The sequence below is a fragment of the Alexandromys fortis genome, unplaced genomic scaffold (genome assembly GCF_014885135.2).
Source record: "Alexandromys fortis isolate MF-2015 unplaced genomic scaffold, M_Fortis_MF-2015_v1.1 scaffold_4, whole genome shotgun sequence".
NCBI lineage: Eukaryota > Metazoa > Chordata > Mammalia > Rodentia > Cricetidae > Alexandromys > Alexandromys fortis.
The window spans coordinates 15,472,082-15,497,330 of record NW_026067944.1 but is presented as its reverse complement, the minus strand read 5'-3'; the positions used below and the strand labels follow the sequence as shown (position 1 = coordinate 15,497,330).

Below are 25,249 nucleotides of genomic sequence, written 5' to 3'. Positions count from 1 at the left end.
AATCTAGGAGATATTTTGACAGACAACTGACTATGATCAATGTTTCTTATACCAAGGAACAGATTAATTGATAATTTTAAAATAGTAATTCTTGGGTGATTGCATTTGCTCAATTTTAAGGCCAGATTGATAATTCTTTCCCAGCTGGTCATTGCTGCAATTCACACAGCTATATATTTTCTTTATGTTATAGCAAAAGATCCCTAAAAAGATGTTATGATGATTTTTCCAGATGGCTCTTCCAATGCATTATTGTTAATGGTAAAAAGTAATTGTGGAGCATGCACATGGCTCCTTGAAAGCAACTTCAAAAATTAAAAGCAGGAGAATAATATCCTCAAACACCACATAGTGCCTTAAGTCACACACTTTTTATGGATGACCCTGAGAAATCTGCCATGGACAAAATGTCATGATGGCACAACATGAGATGACTGCAGATACAGTAAAGGAGTGGCAGTCCCAATGATATCATAGCTACTAATGTCCCCACAGAAGAGTGGTCCCACTCTCTGCCCGCTGCCGCTATTCTGCACTGTGGGACACTGAGCTACTTCCAGACACTTGGGACCCACACAGCCATTGAGGCCCTGCTGCGGCTGCCACGATAATTACAACTTGCTGCAGTGTGAATCCAGTTTACCTTGGAGCTAGACTAGAAACACAGACTGAACATTCGACTGTTTTTGGAGGCAGAAATCAGATTGACAACAAGGTATTCAGTCTGCTGTTGAAATGTTAAGAGAAACTTCGAACTGAGATCTTAGTTTTACCCTCAGGGGAAAAAAGATTCATTTCAAGGAGTGACTAAAGCCCCTCTTCAGATGTGAGGAGGGGAGCCTAAGGGTTTTTTTTTTTTTTTTTGCTTCTAGGACAATTGCTTAAAAACAGCATTGCGTTTGGACTCTTACCCATCACAAAAATCTTTTCTTGTATTTTAGTTAGAATGAAATTAAGAGAATGGTGAATTGCTAAATTTGTGTTATGGTATTGACTTGTTAAATCTGGTTATGGTATTGACCTGTTAATGCCTTAGTTCACTATAAGATGTTAATGGTTAGAGAATGATTAGAACCTGTCTAAGGAAAGTTTGACACTAGCAATGAATTCTTGAATTTTACTTGTTTGATAAGAGAAATTTAAAGTTTTGATACGGCTGAATACTCTAGACCAATTCAAAAGTGGGCATTCCCAGCCCTGGTGATCCTACACCCCTTTAATAAGGAGATATATTAGCTACTGAAGTATGCACAGCACAAAGCATTATCTGCTTGCTTACCATTAGCTAATTGCTGACAAACTCTCTTGACAGAAACTTGGCTCAAAGACACAGAGCCCAGTACTTTCTCCCTTAACATTTTGATCACAGAGGTCGGCAGTTAGAGATGGGTTTTGATCCTTTGCCCCCAGGTGCCTAGAGCAGGACTTGCATGGTTAGAATGCACGTTCTGAAGTCAGATAAGTCTGGAAAATGGAATGCTGTAGGTAGTCTTACAGCCAGTGGTTACCCGCCCACCGGGGCATGGCCTCTTATACTATTTATGTTGATGTAGAACATGCGTTCAGCCTGTTTTCCAGCTGTGGGATTCGGCTCCTGATCTCCATTTCAGCAGAAGATTCTGAATTGTGAGTCTACCCCTAAATAAATAGCCATCTATTTCTCAATTCTGAGCTAGTGTGGGATTTCTTTTAAGCACTTAATGAAGAAGCACGCTTCTTCCCAAGGCAGATGCAATCATCTGTTCAACCCAAGACAGACGCAATCATCTTTCCTGTTACAGAAGCACAGGCTTTATTAAGATTAATAAAAAAAAGGAGGAATTGTGGAGGCCCCAAAACACCTATTTCCACACTGACCAAAGGTCAGAGAGTTGGGACTTGTTTCTAGTTCTTTCAAGGCTATTGTGCTTCTACCTTAGACAAAGGTCCCACCTAGTTATAGATCAGAGAGTTTTGCTTGCTCAAGGTTATTGTCAACAGGTGTGGCTAATTGCCAGAGCTTGTGCTCCTGGAATAGGAAAGTAGTTTGTTCCTACATCAGACAAAAGTCTAAGGATCCAACTAAGTTCCAGTTCCCTTTATGGAAATAACTTGGGATTCCACCCAGGGAACGGTTTGCCTACAGAGTGTATAGGTCTGGGGAATGAGCATGACTTGGTTACTTATTTTGTTCTAGCAACAGAATGTTTAACTATAAATGTAGCCCGTGACTTTCAATTGGCATGTTCATTTTCTTGTATCATGTTAGTGCAGTCTTTTGTCTTACTCCTACCTCCTGGGGTCATGGGTATTTTAAGCAGTTGGAAATTAAACACTGGTGAATTTTCAATACCTACTGAAAAACTCCCTTCTGGTACTATCCTAAATATTTTAACATTTTATTATTTTTATTTGCATCTTCATATTCTCTACTATATTCCTAATCCCACTCCCTTACCGTGACAAGAGGTATTTTTTTTTTGTTGAAGCTGGTTCCCAACAGTCTATTAGAGATTTTATGGTCTGTCTATTTCATAAAAGATGTTGGCATCAGGAAATGCAAAACCACGTCTGAGTCATTCTCATTCCACATGAAATACTGCATAATCTAAATAAAGAATGTTATATGTGATGGGCACAATATTTTAATTTGGCAATTTTGCAAAACTGTGTCTGGCAGTTTATAAATTATATGGACATACAAAAATTCAACTGACATACATTATTAAAGAATAAATACTAATCTTTATTTGTGTATTTTCTAAGAAGGTAGCGTGGAGGTAAAAATTAACAAGAGCTATTACACAGGATTAGACATTTCTAAGACTCCATATAGATATATTTCTATGGGCTATCCAACTTTGTGTCATTATGAAGAACTTACTGTTCGCAGCTCCTTTTTGCTATATGAGCCTCAGGATGGGAAAGACTACTGCAGTTCTACCTGTCTTGTTTTCTAATGACTCTAAGCTGTAAAGCCTCTGTCCTATGCTCTCAATTCCTTTCTTGATTCTGTAAAGGTTCCTAGGATTTCAGAATATTTTGGGGAGGAATAGTTTTGATCTTTACAATTTGAGTCTAAAATAGAGTCATGTGGAATTTCTATACTAGTAAATTTCTATTTACATTCTAAAAATAGATTCTTGTATCCATAGATAGATGTAGCTCTTGGTCTTCTTCAAAGAAGGTGGGTTTTTTTTTTTTTTTTCTGTAGACATACCATTACAGAAAGTCACAACTGGTCAAAATAGAGAAAAACTCATCATTGACTTCCATTCCCAACTGATCTACAATGTAAGCCTGTACTTACATTGTAAGTAAGCCTTAGGGAATGTCACAAAAAAAAAGGCAGAAAAAAATGTAAGATTGTTTCCAGGTTCTGGCTATTACAAATAATGCTGCTATGAACATAGTTGAACAAATGCTTTTGTCATATGATCGGGCATCTCTTGGGTATATTCCCAAGAGTGGCATTGCTGGGTCCAGGGGTAGGTTGATCCCAAATTTCCTGAGAAACAGCCACACTGCTTTCCAAAGTGGTTGCACAAGTTTGCATTCCCACCAGCAATGGATGAGGGTACCCTTTTCTCCACAACCTCTCCAGCAAAGGCTATCATTGGTGTTTTTGATTTTAGCCATTCTGACAGGTGTAAGATGATATCTCAAAGTTGTTTTGATTTGCATTTCCCTGATCGCTAAGGAGGTTGAGCATAACCTTAAGTACAGGGCAGGGAACCCTGACTGCCCTTCAGACTGGAGAGGGAGGGGGAGAGGAGTGGGGGTTGGGGGAGAGGAGAGGGAGGAGGAGGGGAAAAGGGAGACGGGGAGGGAAATGGGAGGCGGGGAGGAGGCGGAATTTTTTTCAATAAAAATTATATTTTAAAAAAAAGAAAAAAATGTAAGAGCTAGAAGACAAAAAATTTGATGAATTTGTGTCTTCTAGATCATACAAAGAAGCAACACATATGATATTACAGCATTATGGCCCTCTGGATAAGACCTGATCAAGTATAAAACCAGTAGATATGCTAATTTGGAAAGGAATCATCTCAAGAGGTCCCAACCCTAGGCAAAAAGCTATAGGTGCTTAATGAGTGTTGAGAGAAGAAAGTCTTTCATAGGGAAAAGGCTTTTCAATTGGTTTATCCAATACCAAATGGTCATTCCTCTAAAACATTATATATACATATATTATATATGTTAAACAACACTAGATAGATTGTATATATATACATATATATATATAATAAACATGGCAAAATTGAAAGGGTTGTAAGAAGGAGAAGAAAGTAAAAAAATTGTATAATTTTAGCCAAGATTTGATATCAAAAGAAAAAATTCTAAGGATCATCTACATATTTCTTCTCCCTTCATAAATATGAGAAAGCTTAGACTTTGTTTAAAGCTACTATAAAATATCTAATTGTATACAAGAAGTAAGCTATAGATGAAAGAAAATTTTTGTCTGTTTCTTTAGTCTTCAGGCTTTTCACTTGAAAATCAAGACTGTTTATTATTAGAGGTTACTGTACTCACAGTTTATGAACTAACCCCTTCCTCAGAGTTTTGTTAGCCTCAGTCGTTCTAATATTCTGACAACATGAAAAATATACTTTTTTATTGCCTCCAGACAGCTACAGTTCTGCGACAATGAGATTTATGTAGACTTCTTTACCCAGACGAATAGAGCATATTTATATATGGAGAGATTTATTTAATAGCATATAATGCCTTGCTAACTACTACATGAAAAGGTAAATCAAGATATTCAGCTCCTATATACACATATGTTTCATATTTAGTGAGATCAATCTACGTCTATCTATTATCAATATCTATTTATCTAGCATTCAACTATCAAACGATGTCTCTCTGTGAAATGTATTTGATACACTTTTTGACACAGGGTACTTGAAATCCACTGATTCCTTCTTATGTTCTGATCATGTCAATAGTCTTTCTAATTCTTATAAAGGTACAGGTTTCATCCCCATGCAAGATTCTATCACTGTAATGGTATGTAAATGTCAAAAGAGAATCAAGATTGAATTCTAACTTTCAAATTTGTAACCTAATCTAAAGATGCAGATTTTGGGAAAAATCACTCCAAGGCACTTCTGAAATTATTCAAAGAAGATTACACTGGCAAAAAATTCAGCATTAACATTCAGATTCCATAATGTGTCTCTTCCCAATGCTAGAGCAAAAATGTGTCCCAAGGCTATCTGCACAATTCCAGAGGAAATATGAGTTGAAAACACAGTTTCTTAGAACAAGAATAAAATTTTAACTCTCAAGATGTTCCATATGAGTGCTTTAGGAATAGATAAAAGGAAAGAAGGAAGAAAGGGATGGGGTGGAAGGAGATAAAATCAAGAAAGAAAACATAATTGGTAACAAATATAGTAACCATGTAAAACTCTCTTAAATCACTCATGACTCAGCTAAGAAAATTCACTACTTAAACGCAATGATTAGAAAGCCAAAAGTAACCTAGGAAATGGCTACAAATATGAAGTTTGAGAATGTGATATGCATTGTCTTAAAAGGCATGTCTAAGATGTACCTGAGCATCTATCTCAGTCCGTGCATTGCCCTATACTGAGCCCTTTACACACTGAGCAAACAAAGTACCATCTCTCTCTCTCTCTCTCTCTCTCTCTATATATATATATATATATATATATATATATGTGTGTGTGTGTGTGTGTGTGTATACATATATATATATATACATACATATACATATGTATGAATGAGATACTGATTGATGACACAAACAAACATTAAATGAGAGTATGGTTTCCTGCCTTCATGTAGAACTGTGAGTAGAGGCATTTGTTTTTAGTTTTTGAAATTTTCCTTCCTGTCCCACCTCTTTCTATATATATTTTTCTATTAATATACAGCAGCATTAATTTTTTTTTAGTTTTATTCTACCTAAGTGTATGCCAGCTTATTTTTGGAAACTTGGCAAAATAGATTATTTGATGAATATGGAGATTATACACTACAAGAAACCAGACTGCACTTATTGAAAACAAAATTTAAGACATAAGGCAGCATGAATTTTGTGCAGCTACAGTCCTGTCTCTGTCCAGGGACAGCAACATAGCTCAGGAATGACTTCTTTCTGGTTTAGTCATGAGCTAGTTTTTCCATTGTACATTTATTCCATAGCTAATAAACCAGGGCAGCTTCACTTTTTTTAATGTTCTGCCAATGAACATACTGCTAAGAACAATAAGTATGAAATGCTTTTTTTTTTTTTCAGAGGGAATTAGTTCTTACGATGAAGTTTAGCCAAGTTAGGCCAATTAAGCTTACACTGAAAGCTTGAGTTGGATACGATGTAACATAGATGCTCTTGATGAGTCTCTGAGAAGACAGCTATTTAAGAAATCCATGCCTAGTCTGGGAAGATGGCTCAGTAGATAAATTGCCTCTTATATGAGCACGAGGATCTGAGTTTAAGTCCCCAGAATCCATGTGAATGCTGGTTGGGTGCTGTGACCTGATGGTAACCTTAGAGTGAAGATGGCAGAGATAGGAGATCATAGCCATCTAGCTATTTTGACAAGGCACTGGGTTTGACTTAAAGACCCCAAATACATAAATTGAGAGAGTAATTGAAGAAGACACCTGACATCAACCTCAGACCTCAACATGCAAGTGCAAACACATGCAGCAATATACATAAAAATAAGCCTGCACACAAGTTACTCTCTCTTTCTCTCTCTCTCTCTCTCTCTCTCTCTCTCTCTCTCTCTCTCTCTCTCTCTCACACACACACACACACACACTAGATACTATGACATATACGTTGACCTGAGACCTCAGTCTGCTTTTAGAATCCCAAGAGGTCTATAGATGGAATGCAAGCCAGTCAAATTTTCTAAATTTTTAACTTTATATTTATTTACTTTATTGTTTTATGTGTGTGAGTGCTTCATCTGCATGTGTGCATATGTACTATGTGTGTTCCTGGTACCCATAGAGGTCAGAAGAGAACATCAGGTCTTTGTGGAGGTACACACCATTGTGAGCTACCATGTGGGTGCTGGAAATCAAATCTGGGTCATCTGCAAGAGTAACAAATGTTCTTAACCACTGAGTCAATACTCCAGCTCTTGTCAAACTCTTAATTTCACCCTTATGCATTTAAATTCACAGACGTGTCTTTCTGTTTGTAATTATCCATGAACCAATTCACTCAATTATGTGCTCAAGAAATGCATATTTGGGTCCCATCACTTATGAATGCTATGGTCTTGGATAAGTTTCTAAATTCTTTTTTTACTTCAATGTCCTCATACATAAAATGCAAGTGATGCCTCTGCCTATCTCATAAGAGTTTCTTGAATTAAGCAAATTAACACATGTAGTGTTTTAAAGTCTGGGAATAAGGTACAACCTCAGTAAGTGGTACCCTTCTTTTAACTGACTGGGCTGTGGACCAGGAATTGAATGTGTGGTGATGAAAAAGGTAGGACTTACTCCACGGTATCTTGAAACATAGTGGGTAGCATCACTTCAACCCACCTGTATTTCTGCATGCCTGATAAACAGCTTAACTGATAATAGTAGGACAACTTTTGAAAGACCCCCATACTTAAAAGACCCCCGTGCTCACATACTATATTAAACTCTGCTGAAAATTTAGCTGGGCCCCGGGGCTTAGCCGATGCTAAAACTGGATATCTATGGGTTGCAGACTCACTGACTAGGCTAAGGAGAGGGATAATCCAACCCCCAAGATATCCTATCTAAATTGTCAACTTGCTGCAGGGTGTTTTATCTGTCTTTATGGTTTTTCGGGAAAATTCGAGAATAGACATGGGGCCATTCCCAGGATGAGCTAAGCCCACCAATTTGAGAGTCAATGAAATGCTTGTACTATACTACACTCTTGTGTAATCATTTTTCCCTATAAATATGGCTGTTTAAATTTGCCCAGGGTGGGCAGTTGGCATAAGCTACTGTTGCACCCTCAGGCGCCTGTGTAATCAATAAAGACACCTCTTGCTGATTGCATCTGTTGGCCTGAATTATTAAAACTGGGGGATTTCTCTCACTGCCCTTAAAAACGAGGGTTTTTTCACTTTCTCAAGCGACAGTAAGGTTGATGTAGAAAGTAATCTTTGAAGATGGTGTCTTCTTTTACTACAAAGAATGGGTATGATTACTATCACATATATCCCTACACACACTTGTAGCACAATTAAAAAACAAAAACCCAGAGACAGATATTGAGGTTCAAGCTGAAGATCAGAAAACCAAAGAAGGATCCAAGCTACTAGAGAATTCTTACTTCTACTAAGGCTCAGACAAACAAAGGGATGATTCTATCCTCAGTGCAACTGCAGACTGCAAGGCTCTCCAGCAAACCTAAGACTGCAATGAGCTCTTTTCTCCTCCCGCCTTATATGCCTCTCTCTGCACAGCCATATCACCTGTCTCCACTTCCCTAGTGCTAGGATTAAAGGTGTCTGACTCCCCGAGTGCTGGGAGCACCTCTGTGTGAGTTCTCTTTTTCTTTTTAGACAGATTCAATCTTGTGTAGCGCAGGGTGGCCTTGCATCCTGGGATTAAAATTGTGTCCCCTGGCCTATAGTGGCTTAGCTCTGCACTCTGATCTTCAGGTTTATTAAAAAACAAATAAAATATCACTATGCTTTTTCCACACACATATTTAAAAGTACATATGACAGTAGTATCTTCCCCAGGAAGAGTGTGTATGCAGGCTTGCTTGAAGCTTCTATTAATGCACGGTGGTTTCCTGAATTTGGGATTCCTCTTTTGCAATGTATCCTATTGCCTGAGCAGATGCAACAGTTTGATATCTTAGGAGTCTCATCTCTTGTGTCTTTCCTTCAAGAGATGACTAAGAAATCTGTGTCCTTTTCAAATGCTGCACTCTAGAGAAGTAAAATGAAAATGGCAACATCATTTCCTCCCTACTTAACGAGCTAAAGTTTGATTCCTTAATATTAAGCCTTTCATTCCCATCCTTCCATTGGGACAAATGACAACATTACCACTAGCTTTTCTACATGTTTGATAAGTGTTTATAATTGAATAATATTAGCTCTTTGAGAATTATGTACAATGTATCTTCATAATAATTACCCCTCATCCCCCAAATTATCTAGATCCATTCCGGCTTCCCTACCCAGTCAACTTTATTTCTTCTTTTGTTTTGTAAACTTATTAAGTCCAATTCGTGCTAGCCTTATGTTCTTAGATGAAGGGCCTTCCATTGCAGCAGGAATGACCCTTAACGAAAACTGACACTCCCGCTCCAAATGCTTATGTGTTTATCTCCCTTATTTTCTGATCTGAATAACTACACATCGAGTATGAAGATCTTATTAAACCATCACAATGGCCATGCCATTTTGGTCCTTTCCTTTTGATCATCCTGTCAGTTTTTAATTGCATGTAAAGGATAGCAATATGCATGGAATTTGGTACCTCACATCGTATCAGATAAAAAAACTAAATTAACCTTACTTTCTCATGATTTAAGCTCCAGAGAGGACAATTCCTCTGGGCCTTCATTTTACCTAGTGAGAATTAGAAGTCACCAGGAAAGGGCTTGCTGTATTCGCCCATGCTATCCTCTCTCCATTTCATCTCACCTAGTTGCTTCTCCTCTACTGAGGCCTTGCAAACAGGCCTCGCCCCCACTCCCCCAGGGCAAAGTGGCAGCTGGAAGCTGGAGAATAAATGCATCAAATTCCCAGTTTCAAAGCTTAAAAGAACAATAAAGAAGACTACTTGAAGAGCAAGTTTTCTTTGCCATTTCTTTTTTTTTCCACCTTAAAGAGATAAGAATTCTCTGGGGCCTGAAGATCTGTATCTCCTATGAGGGATTTGGACCAGAAGTAGAGCCTTGATGCTAAAGAGAGTTAGGAAATAGTCTCCCCCTGGGCTTCCCCTTGGAACAGTCAGTTTCGTGGAGGTGAACAGAAGCATTAAAAACTCCTCTCTGAAACAGGGTTTCTCTGCTTAACAGCCCTAGCTGTCCTGGAACTAGTTCTTGTAGACCAGCCTGGCCTAGAACTTACAGAGATCCGCCTACATCTGCCTCCCCAGTGCTGCCATTAATGACTTGTGCCACCACCGCCCAGCAGAAGCTCTTACTAAAACTGATAGGAGCCTCTGTACCCTGGATCCTGAGTGCTAGCAACCTACGAAGACCTGTGAGCAAGGAAAACCTACAATGTCTTGGTTAACGCTCTAGCTATAAGTTTACCCAAGTAAACTGAGAAAATTTTGAGTTGGCTGAGTTAATTAGTACTTTGCTAAAATTACTTTTCTTCTCTTCAAAAATTATATACTTTAAAATAGAGACTATATAAATATTATTCTGACAACTGATCATTTGCCATAGATACAAAAGACATTAATTTAAATATCTAGATTTAAGTTACCATCTTATTTGGCCTTACGGTAGTTTATCAAGTGGCATGACCAAAAAGTTTAGATTAAATGATTTGATACTGTGTTAGGATTCTAAATCTAAATAAGGGACATTGCAATGATTCTCAAATTTTAGTGTGCCTAAGAAACACCTAGAAAACTTTCTCAATCGTTGATACATATTTGCCAAATTGTGTCCAAGATTATCTACTTCTTTAATGATTAATTGATTTTTATTTTATGTGAATTGTTTTTCTTGCATGTGTGTCATGTACGTCTGGGTGAGGGTGTCGCAGCCCTTGAAGCTTGAGTTACAGACAATTGTGAGCTGCCATTTGGGGGTTGGGAAATGATTCCAGGTCCTCTGGATGAATAGTCAGTGTGCTTGACCGCTGAGCCATCAGGCCCAAGATTATCTTCTTCTAACATATAGGATAACAATCCTGGAGGACCACAGACCAAACTTTAAGCAGCTTTGTTTTAGTTAATGATCAGTTTCTGCATAGTTATGGACCTTGAAGTAACAATTAATATTTAATAGCACATCTCACATTGCCCAAGAATAGCTTCCCCATTTCTTGTCTCCCATCTGTTCCCACTAGGTTTCTCGTATTCTCAGCCTATCTGCAGTGTTATGACCTGATTATCAATATCTGAAGTTACTTTTAGGTTTTTGAAAATACATTGGTTATTATCCACACAGAACATGGTGTGCTTCCAGGAAAAAAATATAAACAAGCAGTTCAGTCTTTAAAAATTTATAAAACTTTAATTCCATGAAGCTGGCATAAACATGTCATTATTTCAGTTCTCCGTTTTTAAGAAAAAAATGAAATTTATATTTGAATATTCTAAGTAAAAGAACTACGCAAATGTTGAAGTAGGAGAAGTACTGTACTTTACTACTTATCTGTAAGCAAAATGAGTAATTACTGCGTGTCTCTTTGGAATTTCAAGAGGTTGTATTGTAGGGTATTGCCTTGTCCCACTGGTAAAGTCCCTTGACCTCTAGAGTATCCAACACCACTGCAGACTTTCGAGTTGATTTTGTCTGCTGAAAACAAAAGACAAAGTTATAGATAAGAACTTGTGGGTTCTTATACTCTAGGCAAAATGACCTGGATCAGCCTCAGTTACACACCAGTTTTTCTTTCCTTCCTTAGAAGAAATGTGCATATAGGACAGGAGATATGCTGTGAAAACAGATTTCCTGCGTGGATAATGGTGAACAAATCACTTCCTGAATGGATAATGGTGAAAAATTATACAGGGCCTCTATTTTCTAATCTGTATAATGGCGATAATTATTGCTTTCATTTAATGAGATTCTGTGGAAATGAGTTAACAAAGCACATTACGACTTACCTGAATTATTGTAGGTACTTTAAGGGTTAATTATGATTCATTTTAAGCATCGTTATTAAGGCTTTTGCTTTGTTTCCTTTTCTTGCTCATAATAAAGTGACTGTCAGATAATCCAATGCTTTTGCCCTTTACTGTGGCAACAACATGAACTTGAGTTTGCCATCAACAAGATGCTACCCTCTGAATGATGAACTACTATCATTCATGTATACTTTCTACAATTCTAGTAAATGTTCTTTCTTTATGTTGTGCTCTGAACTGCATTTTATTAAAGAGGTTACTGTCATAACTGCCTAGGGAATAGCAAAATTCAGAATAATTAGCCCAAATATCCGAATGCAGACATTATTCTAGAGAAAAAAAAAGTATCTATCTAATGTCCTATAAAATTTCCTTACCAGAGACTAAAATTATTCTGAATCTAATTCATGTAAAGTTAACATAAAAAGTGCTTGGCATCCATGCTATTATTTGGCCGAAAGACTGAGGCAAGAGCATCATACAACCATTTATGGATTAACAATTCCACAGATTAGACATCATAGTAAATTCAAATGAAACTTGGCAGGTTTACAATCTTTACGTACGTGTAGTGCCGTGCAAGTCACTAACAAAGTATCTAACTCTATTTTTTTCCCTCATGGAATTTTCCTTTTCATGAGGGAGGCAGTAATCATAATTGAAATGATCAGAGCAACATAAAGAACAATAACATTAATTTCATACAATTAAGCATTTAAATATAAGGTGCAGGCAAAAGAGCCTATGATGATAAAGAGGAAGTCTGTTTTCCAAGGTTAAAATTCTCTGCTACAGAAAGTACAACTTTAAATGGGCTACTGGAAGTAGGCAGGGTTCTGAACGTCTGCCAAGTATTCAAAGGCATCTCAACAGTGGTGTTAAAGTTTCCTTTCTGTGTCCTCTCTTTATACTGAGGATGAAGAGAGTGGCTGGGGTGAAATTAGAATCTGAAGATGCATACACACTTCCTCTTATAAAACACACAAACACAAGAAAATCTGGAAATTGCTAGGAATGTTATTTTATTTCCATAAAAGTTATTGAATTTCAGAGTCAATTTAGGAAGTTTTCTCTAAATACAAAGTTTGTTTTGTGCTTACTTAACATTTTTTTTTAAAGATTATGATTTTTATCTCTGTTCTATCTTGACATCTTCTGTGCAGAGCCAGAGTGCAGCTCCCAGTGTCACCTTGTCCAACAGCCTGGTAAGAATCTGTGTGGGTAGTCTTTCTCTCTCTTTTCTCTCTTCTGAATGACAGCAGCATAGACCATTGGCTTCATTTATTCTAAAATATTTAAATCGAATTATAAAACTAATGTATTAAAAATGAGAAATAAATTCAAACCAGATCCCTCTGGCTGCTGGGATGTATTAGTTCAATTGGTCTTTGTCTGTGGTTAGTTAGCCTGGTGGGTTAGAACATAGTGTTAATGATGCCAAGATCAAGGGTTTAATCCTCCCTGGCCTACTTAGTCTTGTTCCATTCCACAGGCAGAACCAGGCTCATACCCGCCCAGGCTTCATGTGAATACATCTACTTATCAGAGACAGCGTGAAGAATGTCACTGAAGTAGCCTAGATTTGTCATTACTACTAAAGGAACAAGCAACAATCTCAAGGTGGACATGGAACTAAAGATTTGTTACATAGTGAAGAAGTGATTGTTTAGACTAATTTTTGTTCACATGTAAGTTTTGACAGCATATGAAAAAAGGAAGATACCTAAATAGTCATTAGATAGATTTGCTATTTTAAATGTTTTTAATTGTGAACCTATTTAATCAGGTTACTCCACATGGTCAATCTCTTAACTCTTTGCTTGCCTTCTCATACACAGGCTTAGTTGTATCTGATATTCATTCATCTCAGATCTATTCTCCATCTTGGACTCTTCTATTTCTAAATATCTGCAAATAATATCAGACGAAAAGGGCTGTGGAATCATTCAACTCTAATAAAATTTCCATATATATATATATACACTTAGCAGAGATGATAAATTGTGTTTTATGAAGCTGCTTCAGTAATAAACAGAGGTGCAACAGAAGGATGGGCATAAGCTTTGGCTGAACACCCAAATGTGTCAGTGGCAGTGTGCAGTGTTGGTAATTGCATGCTTCTGCTGGGCCAAGCAGAAATACTTGAAGATTAACTTCTCAGTTAACAAGTAAATCAATAAGGATTAAAAGTACCTTTATTAATTATTGAGGATTAATTAATGAGGAAATTCAACTTTAGCATGGGACTTCAAGTAAGAACTGCTACCTGTGTTGTACTTTTTGTAGCATTTCATGAGGAGTCAGCAAGAAAAAGGAATTTCAGTGTGTTAAAGTCATCAGGCAAAACACACCAGCCCAACTCAGAATACAAATAGAATCTTTTCAGAAAGGCTTGTCTCAGAAACGCTAGCATAAATGTTCTAAAATGTTACAGGCTGAAATATTAAATTTTACGAGGAGGAAGAGACCAGAATAATGCAGAGCACAGCAGGTGGGCCATACTGATTCTGACATCTTCTAAACACTGAAATGTCATTCAAATCACTGGTCTGTGTAGTTGACTTATGGATTTTCAACATTTCAGAACATTTTAAAAGCCTTGAAAATTACCTTTAAAATAGGTTTTAGGTGTTCTAGGATATATGTTAGTTTAGACTTTTGTGTATTTCACAAATTTCTAAGATAGAGTTATGACAGGAAAATACCCTGATATTTTGGTGTTCAATCTTAATTAGATTTTATTCTACTCGTTTTGGTAACACTGCACATTAATCCACACTGAGGCTTTCATAATATTACTGCGACCACTAAGTTATAAGAGGGTATTGGAAATGACAAGTAATACTGTATTTAATAGCATTAAAATGTATAGATTTACAACCATCAGAGGTCGAAATAAAGGACCTGAATTTCCCTTTAGTTCTCTTACATTGTCCTTTGATCTTACAAATCTGGTGTGATTTTGTAATTTGCAATTTAATTAGCACATGGTTTCTTAACAAGAATAAATGCTTCAACTAGTCATCAACTCAACAGGACATTCTTTTCAATACTAGCTGTTATATGATGTGCTGTACTTGTGGGAATATAGTAAATGCATATTCAGTTTGTTTGTAGAAAGTAAGGAAAGTTTCCATGTTAATTTAAAACAAATGCAGAATAAGAATCCAAAATAAAATAGTAATATACAAAAGAAATTAAAATAGTAATTTAGAATATGTATGCCTTCACTTGTTTTAGCTATTAATTTGTGAAACCATCTAAAAATGCATCCTCACAAGTCATTGACCAGGAGAAATATTCTGGACATGAAGAGCATTTTGTAAGTGATGTGAGTGGAATAGTGGTTGTAAGATGACTGAAATCTCATAAGAATGTAGAGTAAGATGAGAAAGGATGAAACATTAAGGAATCCAATATGCAAAGTTTAAAAGCAGTGAATAACAGAAAACTGAGAAAGACTAGCTAACATGTAAGAAAACAGAGTAAGATAGCAAACTGTCATGGAGGTATGTGAGGGGAAGAGAAACTGAAGGATGGATTACTGTTTGATACCAGTATTCATGAATTTACATGGGGTTCAAACAGTGAACTCTGTGTTTTTCAATGTGTCAATTACACATTTGGTAGTGAGATGTTATAGAAGAGTAAATGGAAATAGAGAAAGAGAAAACTGAACTTTAAGGATATGAGAACAGTGAAGACAGAGGCAATCCTTGAAAAAGAGCAAAAATCAATGGAGAATTGTCTTAGTTGCTGAACATTCCTGAGAACACTTAAGGTGTGTGCTATGAAAGACAATGGACTAAATAGTCTTATTGCTTTGCATCCAAATTTTTATTTTTCTTCTATTATGATTTCACCACTCTTAGACTTCCCCTTACTAATCCTTTTCTTATTGTGCCTATCCATGGCCTTTCCTTTAAGCATCTCCTGCCCCATGAAATTATTATATTATTCTCCCATTGCTGCTATAACCAATTACTATGAACATAGTAACATCAAACAACGTATGCTTTTATTTTTTATTTCAGATGTTAGAAGTCCAGAGTTTCTGTTTACCATTGGTGTCAGAATGTCTTCATTCTTTCTGGAGATTTTAGGGGAGTCCATTTCTTTGCCTTTTCAGATTCTGCAGAATACTCATGATCTTTGGTTCTTGAGTCCATTCTGCCTTCAAAGTTAGTAACTGCATGTAGATTGTTTTTTCCCCCTAGTTTTCATGAATATGATATTAACTCCTATGCCCTGCCTCCCTCTTTTGAGACCCCTGGTAATTATATGGGTTCTACACAGATGGTCAGGGTTATCTTATTTTAGGACCTACTCATTAGCAAGCTAATTTTCCTACAATCTTGGCTGCCCTTTGCTGTATAAAATAACATACTCTAGTTAGGCATGGCATTGGGAACCCTGGAGACCAAGGCAAGAGGAGCTCGTGTTTCAAACCAATGTGAGGTATCAAACAAGGCAGGGCTGGTTGTCATTACTAAGACAAAATGTCCCCTAGTCTTTATGCTAATTTACCCCAAAAGATATTGGGGAAATCCATGACAGCTTGCCTCTCCTCCTCAAATTTGTTTGGGGATGTGTCTTAATAAGATTCAGCTAAAAAAATTCCCAGAAATTTAATAAAGCTTAAAAGTGTATGGACCTCAAATAAGAAAATTTGGAAACATTTATAGTCATTTATCTTTATGAGCACTGCAGTGCCTGGGATATGAAAGGGCTGGGGAGATTCAGATAGCTGGGATGGGATGCTTCATCAGAACTCAAGGAGAAGCCTGGGTAGTGATGTCCACCCAAGGTGAGAAAACAGAAAAGTAAACTAGTAATATGATTAGCTAGAAGTCTATATGACCACACTCTATCCTGTGGTTTTTTTTTTTTTTATCTAATTATGACAGCTGTATGTAATAGTGATGAAAATCTGTTCCCCAGTGATCAGGCTGAATTCTCTTTTCCAAACAACTCGGTAAACTACCTGCCTTTGGCCTGAGCATATCAGAAGCCTGATTTAGATGTATTTATCCCTTCATGTGTTTGCATGAATTAACATGTCTGAATGTGTGTGGTCACACCTGTAATGTCCACAGCCATATGAATCATAAATGTTTTATTGATTCAGGCACTTCAGTGTACAACGGTGGAAAGCAATTGACACATGCACTCAGAGTTCTCGACCTCTTTCAGTGTCAGTTCTGCTCCTAGCCCCTATAGAAGACCTGCATCAGACCACAGGCTTGTCAATCTATGAAAGAAACTGCTATAAACCAATGACACTTTGAATTTCTTAACCGGAGTCACCCCATTCATTCATTCATTCATTTATTTTACTAACAAGCCAGTGAAGAATACCATTTTGCTCAGCTTATTTCTCTTTCTTACTTCCTGATCCATTTTTCGTCTAGATTCTAATTCTGGACATAATTTACTTTTTTTCTTACTAATTTTCTCTGCTATCACTAGAAAATAGAAATAAAATATCACCAAAGAGTTATTTCCTTGTATGAATATTTGGCAAACACATCCAGCAATGGCCTTTTTTTAGTACCAAAAAGTATTCTTTCCCGTGGTGAATATTTATACCACAGTCTTGAGTTCGTGTTCTATTGCTGTGAAGAGACACCATGACCATGGCAACTCTTAAAAAAAGAAAGTATTTAATTGGGAGCTTATGGTTTCTGAGGTTTAGTCCATTATTTTCAAAGTGGGGCGCATGGAAGCATGAAGGCAGGCATGGTGCTGGAGCAGTAGCTGAGAGCTACATTCGGATCCGCAGGCAAATGGAGCTACTGGACCCAGCATGGACTTTATATCTCAAAGCCCAATCCCAGTGACATACTTTCCCCCCAAAGTACACATCTCTTAATCCTAATTCTTTCAAATAATTTCCCTCCCCGCTGACTAAACATTCAAGCCATCACACATACTAAAGCACACAGAAGGCATAGCAGTTTGAAATATATTCTGGCTTTATATTATTAGAAAACACACATGCTGAACACCTTTAAATTTTCATTTTGGGGTAAATGAGTCAATCGGTTTCAGTAGTTGCCATGTAGAAGAAACAGATATTTAGCATATCACTTTGCAAAAACTAATTAACTAAGGTACACTATGGCACTGAAGTAGAAGTTGGAGCTGTTCAGATTGCTGGGCAGGATGTCTGACCTTGAGGGAAAGATGCTCTTGAGTGCAAGCTTCTTTCTCTACTTCAGTCACTTGGTCCTCTGGTCTTAAAATTTCTCACAATGTAAGGACTTTCTCTTATTTTTCACGTAAGAGAAAACTTGAACCATCTGAAACCATGCTCCACATCATAATCTTCACTGATCCCAGGTGCCCTCTGATCTCTCTTTAATTTATAAATTATTCTGAAGTTTCTTTTTCTGTCTTACATACCTTATACAATAGATGCTTATTAAGCCAACCATTGCATTTTTGGGATCCATGTGTTCTTGCACTGAAGCAGCTGTGGCTGCGATGGGGAGACGTTAAAACTGTTCAGCATTGACTATTTTAAGATACGAATCCTTTGAGAACTAGGAAGAGTTAGCAAGTGTGGAAGATGGGGGTGGATGGCTGTTGATTGCAGAAGAGACACGGTAGTAGGAGACACCAAGCTCCCTTTTTACCCCTTGCCCACTTTAAGGTTATAACACAGCTGCATTTCCCCTCTCCTTCCATATCTCCCATATGCCCTTCCCAGTCTCTTTCAAATTCATGGCCTCTTCTTTCCACTAAATGCTATTTCATGCACACACACACACATATCTATCTATCTATCTATCTATCTATCTATCTATCTATCTATCTATCTACCTATCTATCTGGTCCTAAATAATCTGCTCAGTTTATAGAACTTCAGTTGTATGTATGTTTTCAAGACTAACCATTTGGTACTGGACAATTCTGTATGCCTTTCTCTGGGGAAAACCACGTCTCCTGCCTCCTACTTCCCTCTCTTTCTTATGGTTCTTTGTGTAATGTTGAAGCCTCATAGCCTCGTGGAGTTTTCTTGTCCAGTTTGGCATATAGTCACCCATGCTCAGCTCCTGCCCAGGCGTTCGTATTGGTGAGACTTTATGGGTGCAAACTCTCTGATCTTCGCACTCTTACAATCTCTCGGCTCCTTCTTTTGAAATGTTCCCTAAACTATAGTTGTAGGAGTGTTTTGTAGATGTACCCATTGTTCTTGGAGAAGAATCTACAACACTTACTTTACTAAACTAGCATAATCTCTAGCAACAAGCTATAAAATTTTGTCCTTATATACACAGTTAAGTACAGTCTTTATCCCTCAGCAAGGAAATTTTGCCACACATGGAAATGTGTAGTGCGAGACCACTAGTTCATTTCCTGGCTCCCCTGGCCAGAAATAATCAGACAAAAATTATATTATTTGCAATACTATTTGGACAATAGCTTAAGCATATTGTTAGCTAGCTCTTACATCTAGAATTAATCCATTTCCATCATTTTATATTTTACAAGGCTCATGGCCTACCTGCAAAATTCCAGCTGGCAGCTCGCATCTTTCCCCTTTGGCGGCTCCATGGCAGCTCCTTGACTCCTCTCTCTCTCTCTCTCTCTCTCTCTCTCTCTCTCTCTCTCTCTCTCATATATATATATATATATATGTGTGTGTGTATATATATATAGATATAGATATATAGATATATATATATCTTCCAGCCTGGCTATATTCTGTTAAGCCATTGGTTGAAAGCAGCTTCTTTATTCATTAACCAATAAAAGCAATACATAGACAGAAGGACTTCCCACACCAGAAACAAGTACAGAAAATCACAACCAATCTAAATGCATAGTTTTAGAGCCATGTTCTTTCTTAAAATAAGGCTTTCATCCATTCAGAGATCTGTTTGCATGCAGAGAGGGTGGCAAAAGTAGGAGTCAGAGGTGGAGGTTACAGAATTGGGACTATGGAATGTGGGACACTACTTTTGAAAATGTGAGAAAGTTTCAGGCCTCCATTGGATCATCCTTGGAATGTGGGTCCTGAAGACTGGGTCTGAAGATGTCTGACTATGGGTCTGGGAAAGCAGAAATGAACCTCATCTGAGAGTCTGAATGAGAGGGTCTAAATGAACTAAGGATTACAGCAACAGAGATAAGCAGGAGACCAAGAACATTCGAAGGAATGTAAAATTTAGGATGTACTAAAGTTAGAGCCAATGGGAAGCACTTTGAGAAGACAAATGCTGGGAGCTTCCCTGGTACTCCCAGTACAACTGGAAGGCAGGAGTTTTGCTCTTTATGGTAGACATGAAAAAGATGCTCAAATTGGGGTGTGGGTAGATGGATGCTCTTATGGCTCTGTACTATGTGAAGCTTCTTGGACAGAAGCAATGAGTGTGGATCACAGGAAAAGGGTCTAACCAAGGCGTTTCAACTTGGGACAAAGGAGTTATGAACATATAAAGCAAGTTCTTCTGTATTTCCTTGATAGGCATAGTCTCCTACCGGAAAGAACACAGTGTGAAGTCTAAACTACATAACCTCTTAATAATTGTATTTTAAGATTCTGTTAATAAAATAATGAATGGATGAAGAAAACCTGTTATGGAATAGTAAAAGTACCAAACACAATCATAGTTGGTGTGAGTGGTACAGCTATGTGCACAGAAATAATTGAACATGTCAAATCTCTAAGTAACTGTCCGAGGTACAGAGGTGGGGGGGTGGGCTATAATGGCTTCAGAGTGTAGGTTTGGTGTGTGTGTGTGTGTGTGTGTGTGTTTTACTTGATGACAACATTAGTGCATTTGATACCCAAAGGGACATTTCCTTTGAAAAAGACTATGCCTTTTGGTCACTCTTACAAAATGTTTCGTTTGCTAGAGAGGGAAAGGTTGAGTTAGATTTTATGATTATACTGGAGTATACTAATATTCTGAAAAATTGAGTTTTTATTTCATTTTTGCAAGGTTTAATCCATTTGCACATAAACACCTTTAAATCGCAGTCAAATAAGTCACCAATTATTCTCTTGCTGCATGCAAGCCAGTCGGTAAATGCCAGAAAAGGACACACATCCTGTCAGGACGACAAGCCACCAAGATATGCCTTTCAAGTGAAGATAAGGCAAGGGAATTACGCTTTGTTGGTTTGTGGGCACTCAAGGCAATGCTAACTTTCACTTCGGTTTATTTATTTATTTATTTTTTTTTTTAACGTACGAACCAATTCTGTATTTTAACCCTGGTCTGCTTTATAGCTCTCTTTACCCTTGACCTTTCTTTGATCTTGTTCAATCAGCGTCGGACTTGATGCTCCGTGAAAAAGTTCCTAGGACTTGGGCAACCCTGGCCCAGCCAGGTGACCGAGACTGGGTGGGGACCCGCAGAGTTTTGTGGGCGCGGAGCCTCTCGCATACCAATCTCCTCCCACCATCATCGCTCGCCGGGAGGCGGAGAGGGCAGCAAACTTCGCTCCAATCCGCTGCTGCCCTCCCCAGGGTCCCCCTGCTGGGCGACTCGCCCGCTGTGGACTGGAGTTGGTGGAACTTTGCTGATAAACTGCTCCTGAGAGTTGGGGAGGGAAGCTCCCCGCCTCCCCACATTCCGGCTCTCCTTCCCCCGCCTCCCGGTCCTCGCCCAGCCACCCGAGCTGGTGATAGGACGAGGCCCGGGCGTGCATTGTGTGTATGCAAAGCATCGCCGGGCTCCTGGGGCAGCTCGAGCGGTGGCTCGGCTGCTGCTGCGGCTGTGGCTGGCGCTGCGGTACTTGCTGCTGCCACTGGTGCCGCCGCCAGAGACTGAGTCCAACGCTGTCATGCTCCTGCCGCGGGGCGGGCGGCCGCGTCGTCCCGTCGCTATATAAGCGCAAGTGGAGGGGGCACCCGGAGGGGCTGAAAATGAAGGTGCCCGCGCATGGGCCGCCGCTGATTGCCAACCCCTCCCGAGCTCGCTCCCGGCGTGGAGCCCGAGGCCGCCGAGGACCCGCCTTCACAGCAGTAGCAGCAGCAGCAGCAGCAGCGACGCGGACAGCAACTGCTGCGGCGGTGGCGGTGGCGCCCCTCGCGCCAGCGCGTAGAACCGCGGCAACTCCGGGGCCGCCGCTGGCCCCGCTGCCATGAGTTGTGCGGAGGTGATGTATCACCCCCAGCCGTATGGAGCGCCCCAGTATCTGCCCAACCCCGTGGCAGCTGCAACCTGCCCCACAGCCTGCTATCATCCGGCGCCCCAACCTGGCCAGCAGGTGAGTCACCGGCCCGGCAGCCTTCCGGGGGCGGGGACGAGGGGCACCCGGTATCGGTGTGGGGCTTTAGCCCTGTCCCGCCGGGACCCGAGGCACGGAGGATGCTCTGGGACCTGTGGGGAGCCACAGAACGAAAAGGATAGAAGGGCAGACTTGCGGGTGGCAGGGCCAGGATGCCTGGAGAGGCATTACCTGGCCGGGGGCTTCTTTGAGCTGTGTCACCTGGACTCAGAGGCTGTCGCGCCTAGCTGATCTGGTCCTTAGGACTCAGTTTTTTGAAGCTCACCAAAGGCATCTGTTTTAGGACTGCGTGAGTAAACTTTTAACCCGACTACTTTTTTTTTCTGGGAAAAGGGGAAGTGTACCGCTAAGGTAGCAGAAGTTACCTGAACAGTAAGCTCATGAAATTTCCTTTCGGAGACTTTTAGGGTGGATCTCTGGTCTGATAGAAGACACACTGAGTGTTTCTAGAATTTATCCGTTGCGTTTCTCACCGGGACTGTGATTTAGATGACGTGGTTGCCCAAAAGGCTCTCCATTCATTCCCCAACAAAGCACGGGGCTTGTCGGTGTCCATCAGCGGACCGGACCTGTGTTTCTCGGTCCAGAGGTAGCTTTGAGTAACCGCAATCCCGGGCTTCACCCAGAGAGGACATTTAAATTATCAGTAAAAAGGACCTGGCATCTAAGAGATGATAAGAAAGAGTAGACACTGGAAAACGTGACATCAGCGAACCTTGAGTGGTATTCTTCGGGCACATAGCAAGCGCACCAAAATTTACTTAGCACTACCCTAAAAACAGTAAACCGTGTGTGTTTGTCTGTGTGTGTGTGTGTGGGGGGGGGCAAGTACTGTACTGAAACAGGCTAGTTTCATTCAGACTTAAAAATAAGCTAGATATAGTTAGAAAAATAAGGATTTACAGAATTTATTGACTTGTTTTCATTCCTTAGGGACTGTTTGTTTGATTCTGGCCTTCAGGGTTTGGCCCTTGGAGGAATCTGACCTTTGAATTCCTATTTTTCCTTTGCCTCTGTCCCTTTTCTACATGTACAGGGCTACTTGTTGAGAGAGAGACTATTACTCTATGTTTAAGATGTAGTGGCTGTTAAATTCAGCTAACTCTGAAAGGGCACAAATTCGGGACTTACCGCTAAACAGTCCATCTTAATGAAGACCAACAGAAGACATGCAAGAAGAGCCCACTTTCTTGCTAATATTAATTAATTTATTTACTTTAACATTTGACAACTTTACCAGTTCCAAACGAAATGACTTTTGATGGGAAAGATGGACAAGCATTTTTTTTTATTATTATTATTTTGTGGTCACGGGTGACAAATGAAAACACTGGGGCTGCTCACATTTTCTTTGACATAAACAAAATAGTGCTATTGTAGATTCAAGGGAGGCCAAGAGACTTTGGGTATTACTAACAGCCATTGCTCCATCGCTGAGGCAGTAGAGGCCTTCAATTATCAGTTGGAATGTGGATGAGCAACAGACCGAGATGTTTTTAAATATTCAGGAAGATAACTTTCTCTTCTGAAAAAGTCAGGGATAGTAGAAGTTGTGAATAAGGTTGCCTCTGATGAAATTATAAAATAAAATTCCACTAAAATAGGAGTCTATAGTAGAGGTCAGCATTGTAATACACTCTCTAGGGGGGAAAAAATCAAAGGCTGTTTCTGACAAATTGAAAGCTGGTTTTCACTGAGAACCAGCTCCAAGCACCTTATCTTATTTTGTGATAGCCTTAAGTTTCAACCCCAAATTCCATCCTTTTGGTAAAACTATCAACAAGTTGACAAATGAATTAAAAATAAAACACCAGAAGAGTCTAAACTGTCTGCGTTAAGAAGTCACACAATGCCCGGCTTCTGCTATAGTCTGAACTTCTCTAGACGTCTTTTAAGTAGACGATTGCTGAGTTTACTGGAAGGGTTTAGTTGAAAGGTGTATATGGGAACTTTCATAATTCTTTGGCTATTTGGCTTATTTGATGTTTAAATTTTTCTCCAGCAAACAAACTACTTGACTCTTATTGGCTAATGGACCAGAGAGAGCCGACAGTGTCGCTACTGTTCTTTCACTGTCGGAGTTTATTTTGATGACCTATATTTTCTATTGGAAGAAAGAATAAGTCAGGAAATTCTTATCAGCCTAACAACATTTTTAGACGATGCAGTGCGTGGGTGAAGTGGGACTAATATTGACTTGGCTCTAATGCAGTCATCTGAGAATACATATTTTGGTTGTTTTTGCATTCCATAAGGTTTTATCATTATTATCCATGAAGGTTGTTTTCTCCGTACTTGGGATTTGAGCCCTAATAGCAACTTGCTTGGGAGACAAAAATGAGGACTACAACTCTTACTGCATTAAAACAAAAAACAAAAACAAAAACAAAAACAAACAACACTTGATTCATTGAGGAGGAAAAAAGGACAGTATAGTCTATAAAATATAATGGTCATTCATGAAGTAAGTGTTGGGAATGAGGATGTTGATATTTTGTGCTACTTGTGTACCGAATTGCCTTTATGTATCCCTTAGTTGCTCTCTCTTTTCAAAACTGGGTATCTAAAGTTCTTGTATGTTGGTTTTTACTCCTTTCTGGAAGGAAAGGGTATCAAATGCAGAGTCTCACCTGTGCTGTGCAAGCAGTAGACCCCTAAACTACACACACCCTACCTCATTAGTATATCAAAATAGTTCGCTATGATTGATCTTGAGCTTGGTGGATTTCCCCTTTCTGAAAACTCCTTTTATAAGTGAAAGAAATTTATTTTCAATCCATATGAATTACCATCTTTCCCTCTGAATCGGAAAGCTTTAAGTTTAGGTTTTTTGATTGAACCCATTGTAGGTGTGGGTAGGTAGGAGTTGAGGATTATAAAAGCCTAACAATCTGCATATATCTGCTGCCCTACAGTGTCTTACTCCAGTTAAACCAATCCAGCCCATCTGTAAATGCCTGAGGATTAAATTTATGATCCTTGGGGTTAATTCCTAGAAACTGTGTGCTGGACTTGAGTCTTCCAGTGAACTTTACAGAGCCGGAACTTTGTGAGCGATTCTGAGCAGCCTAGCCCCAGCCTAACCATCTCTCCATAGCCTCCAGACAGCCCTCCTCCATATCTCCCTGGGAGAAGCCTTGACTCAGTCTCAGCACATGCTCTCAGGCTGATGACACTGCAAAACGTGAGCAGAAAGGAATGTGCTTGTATTCTA

The 25,249-nt window shown here is 39.1% G+C and overlaps 1 protein-coding gene across 3 annotated transcripts in view; it reads left to right on the top strand.

Moving 5' to 3' along the window:
- The first annotated feature begins 21,750 nt into the window (after positions 1 to 21,750).
- Positions 21,751 to 25,249, top strand: part of Vgll3 (vestigial like family member 3) — a 46,648-nt gene continuing 43,149 nt past the window's right edge. For all 3 annotated transcript variants that reach the window (XM_050148733.1, XM_050148732.1, XM_050148731.1), the window contains exon 1: positions 21,751 to 22,014. In XM_050148733.1, the coding sequence (XP_050004690.1) occupies positions 21,889 to 22,014 (126 nt within the window). In that variant the 5' untranslated portion in view covers positions 21,751 to 21,888. The remainder of the gene's footprint in view (positions 22,015 to 25,249) is intronic.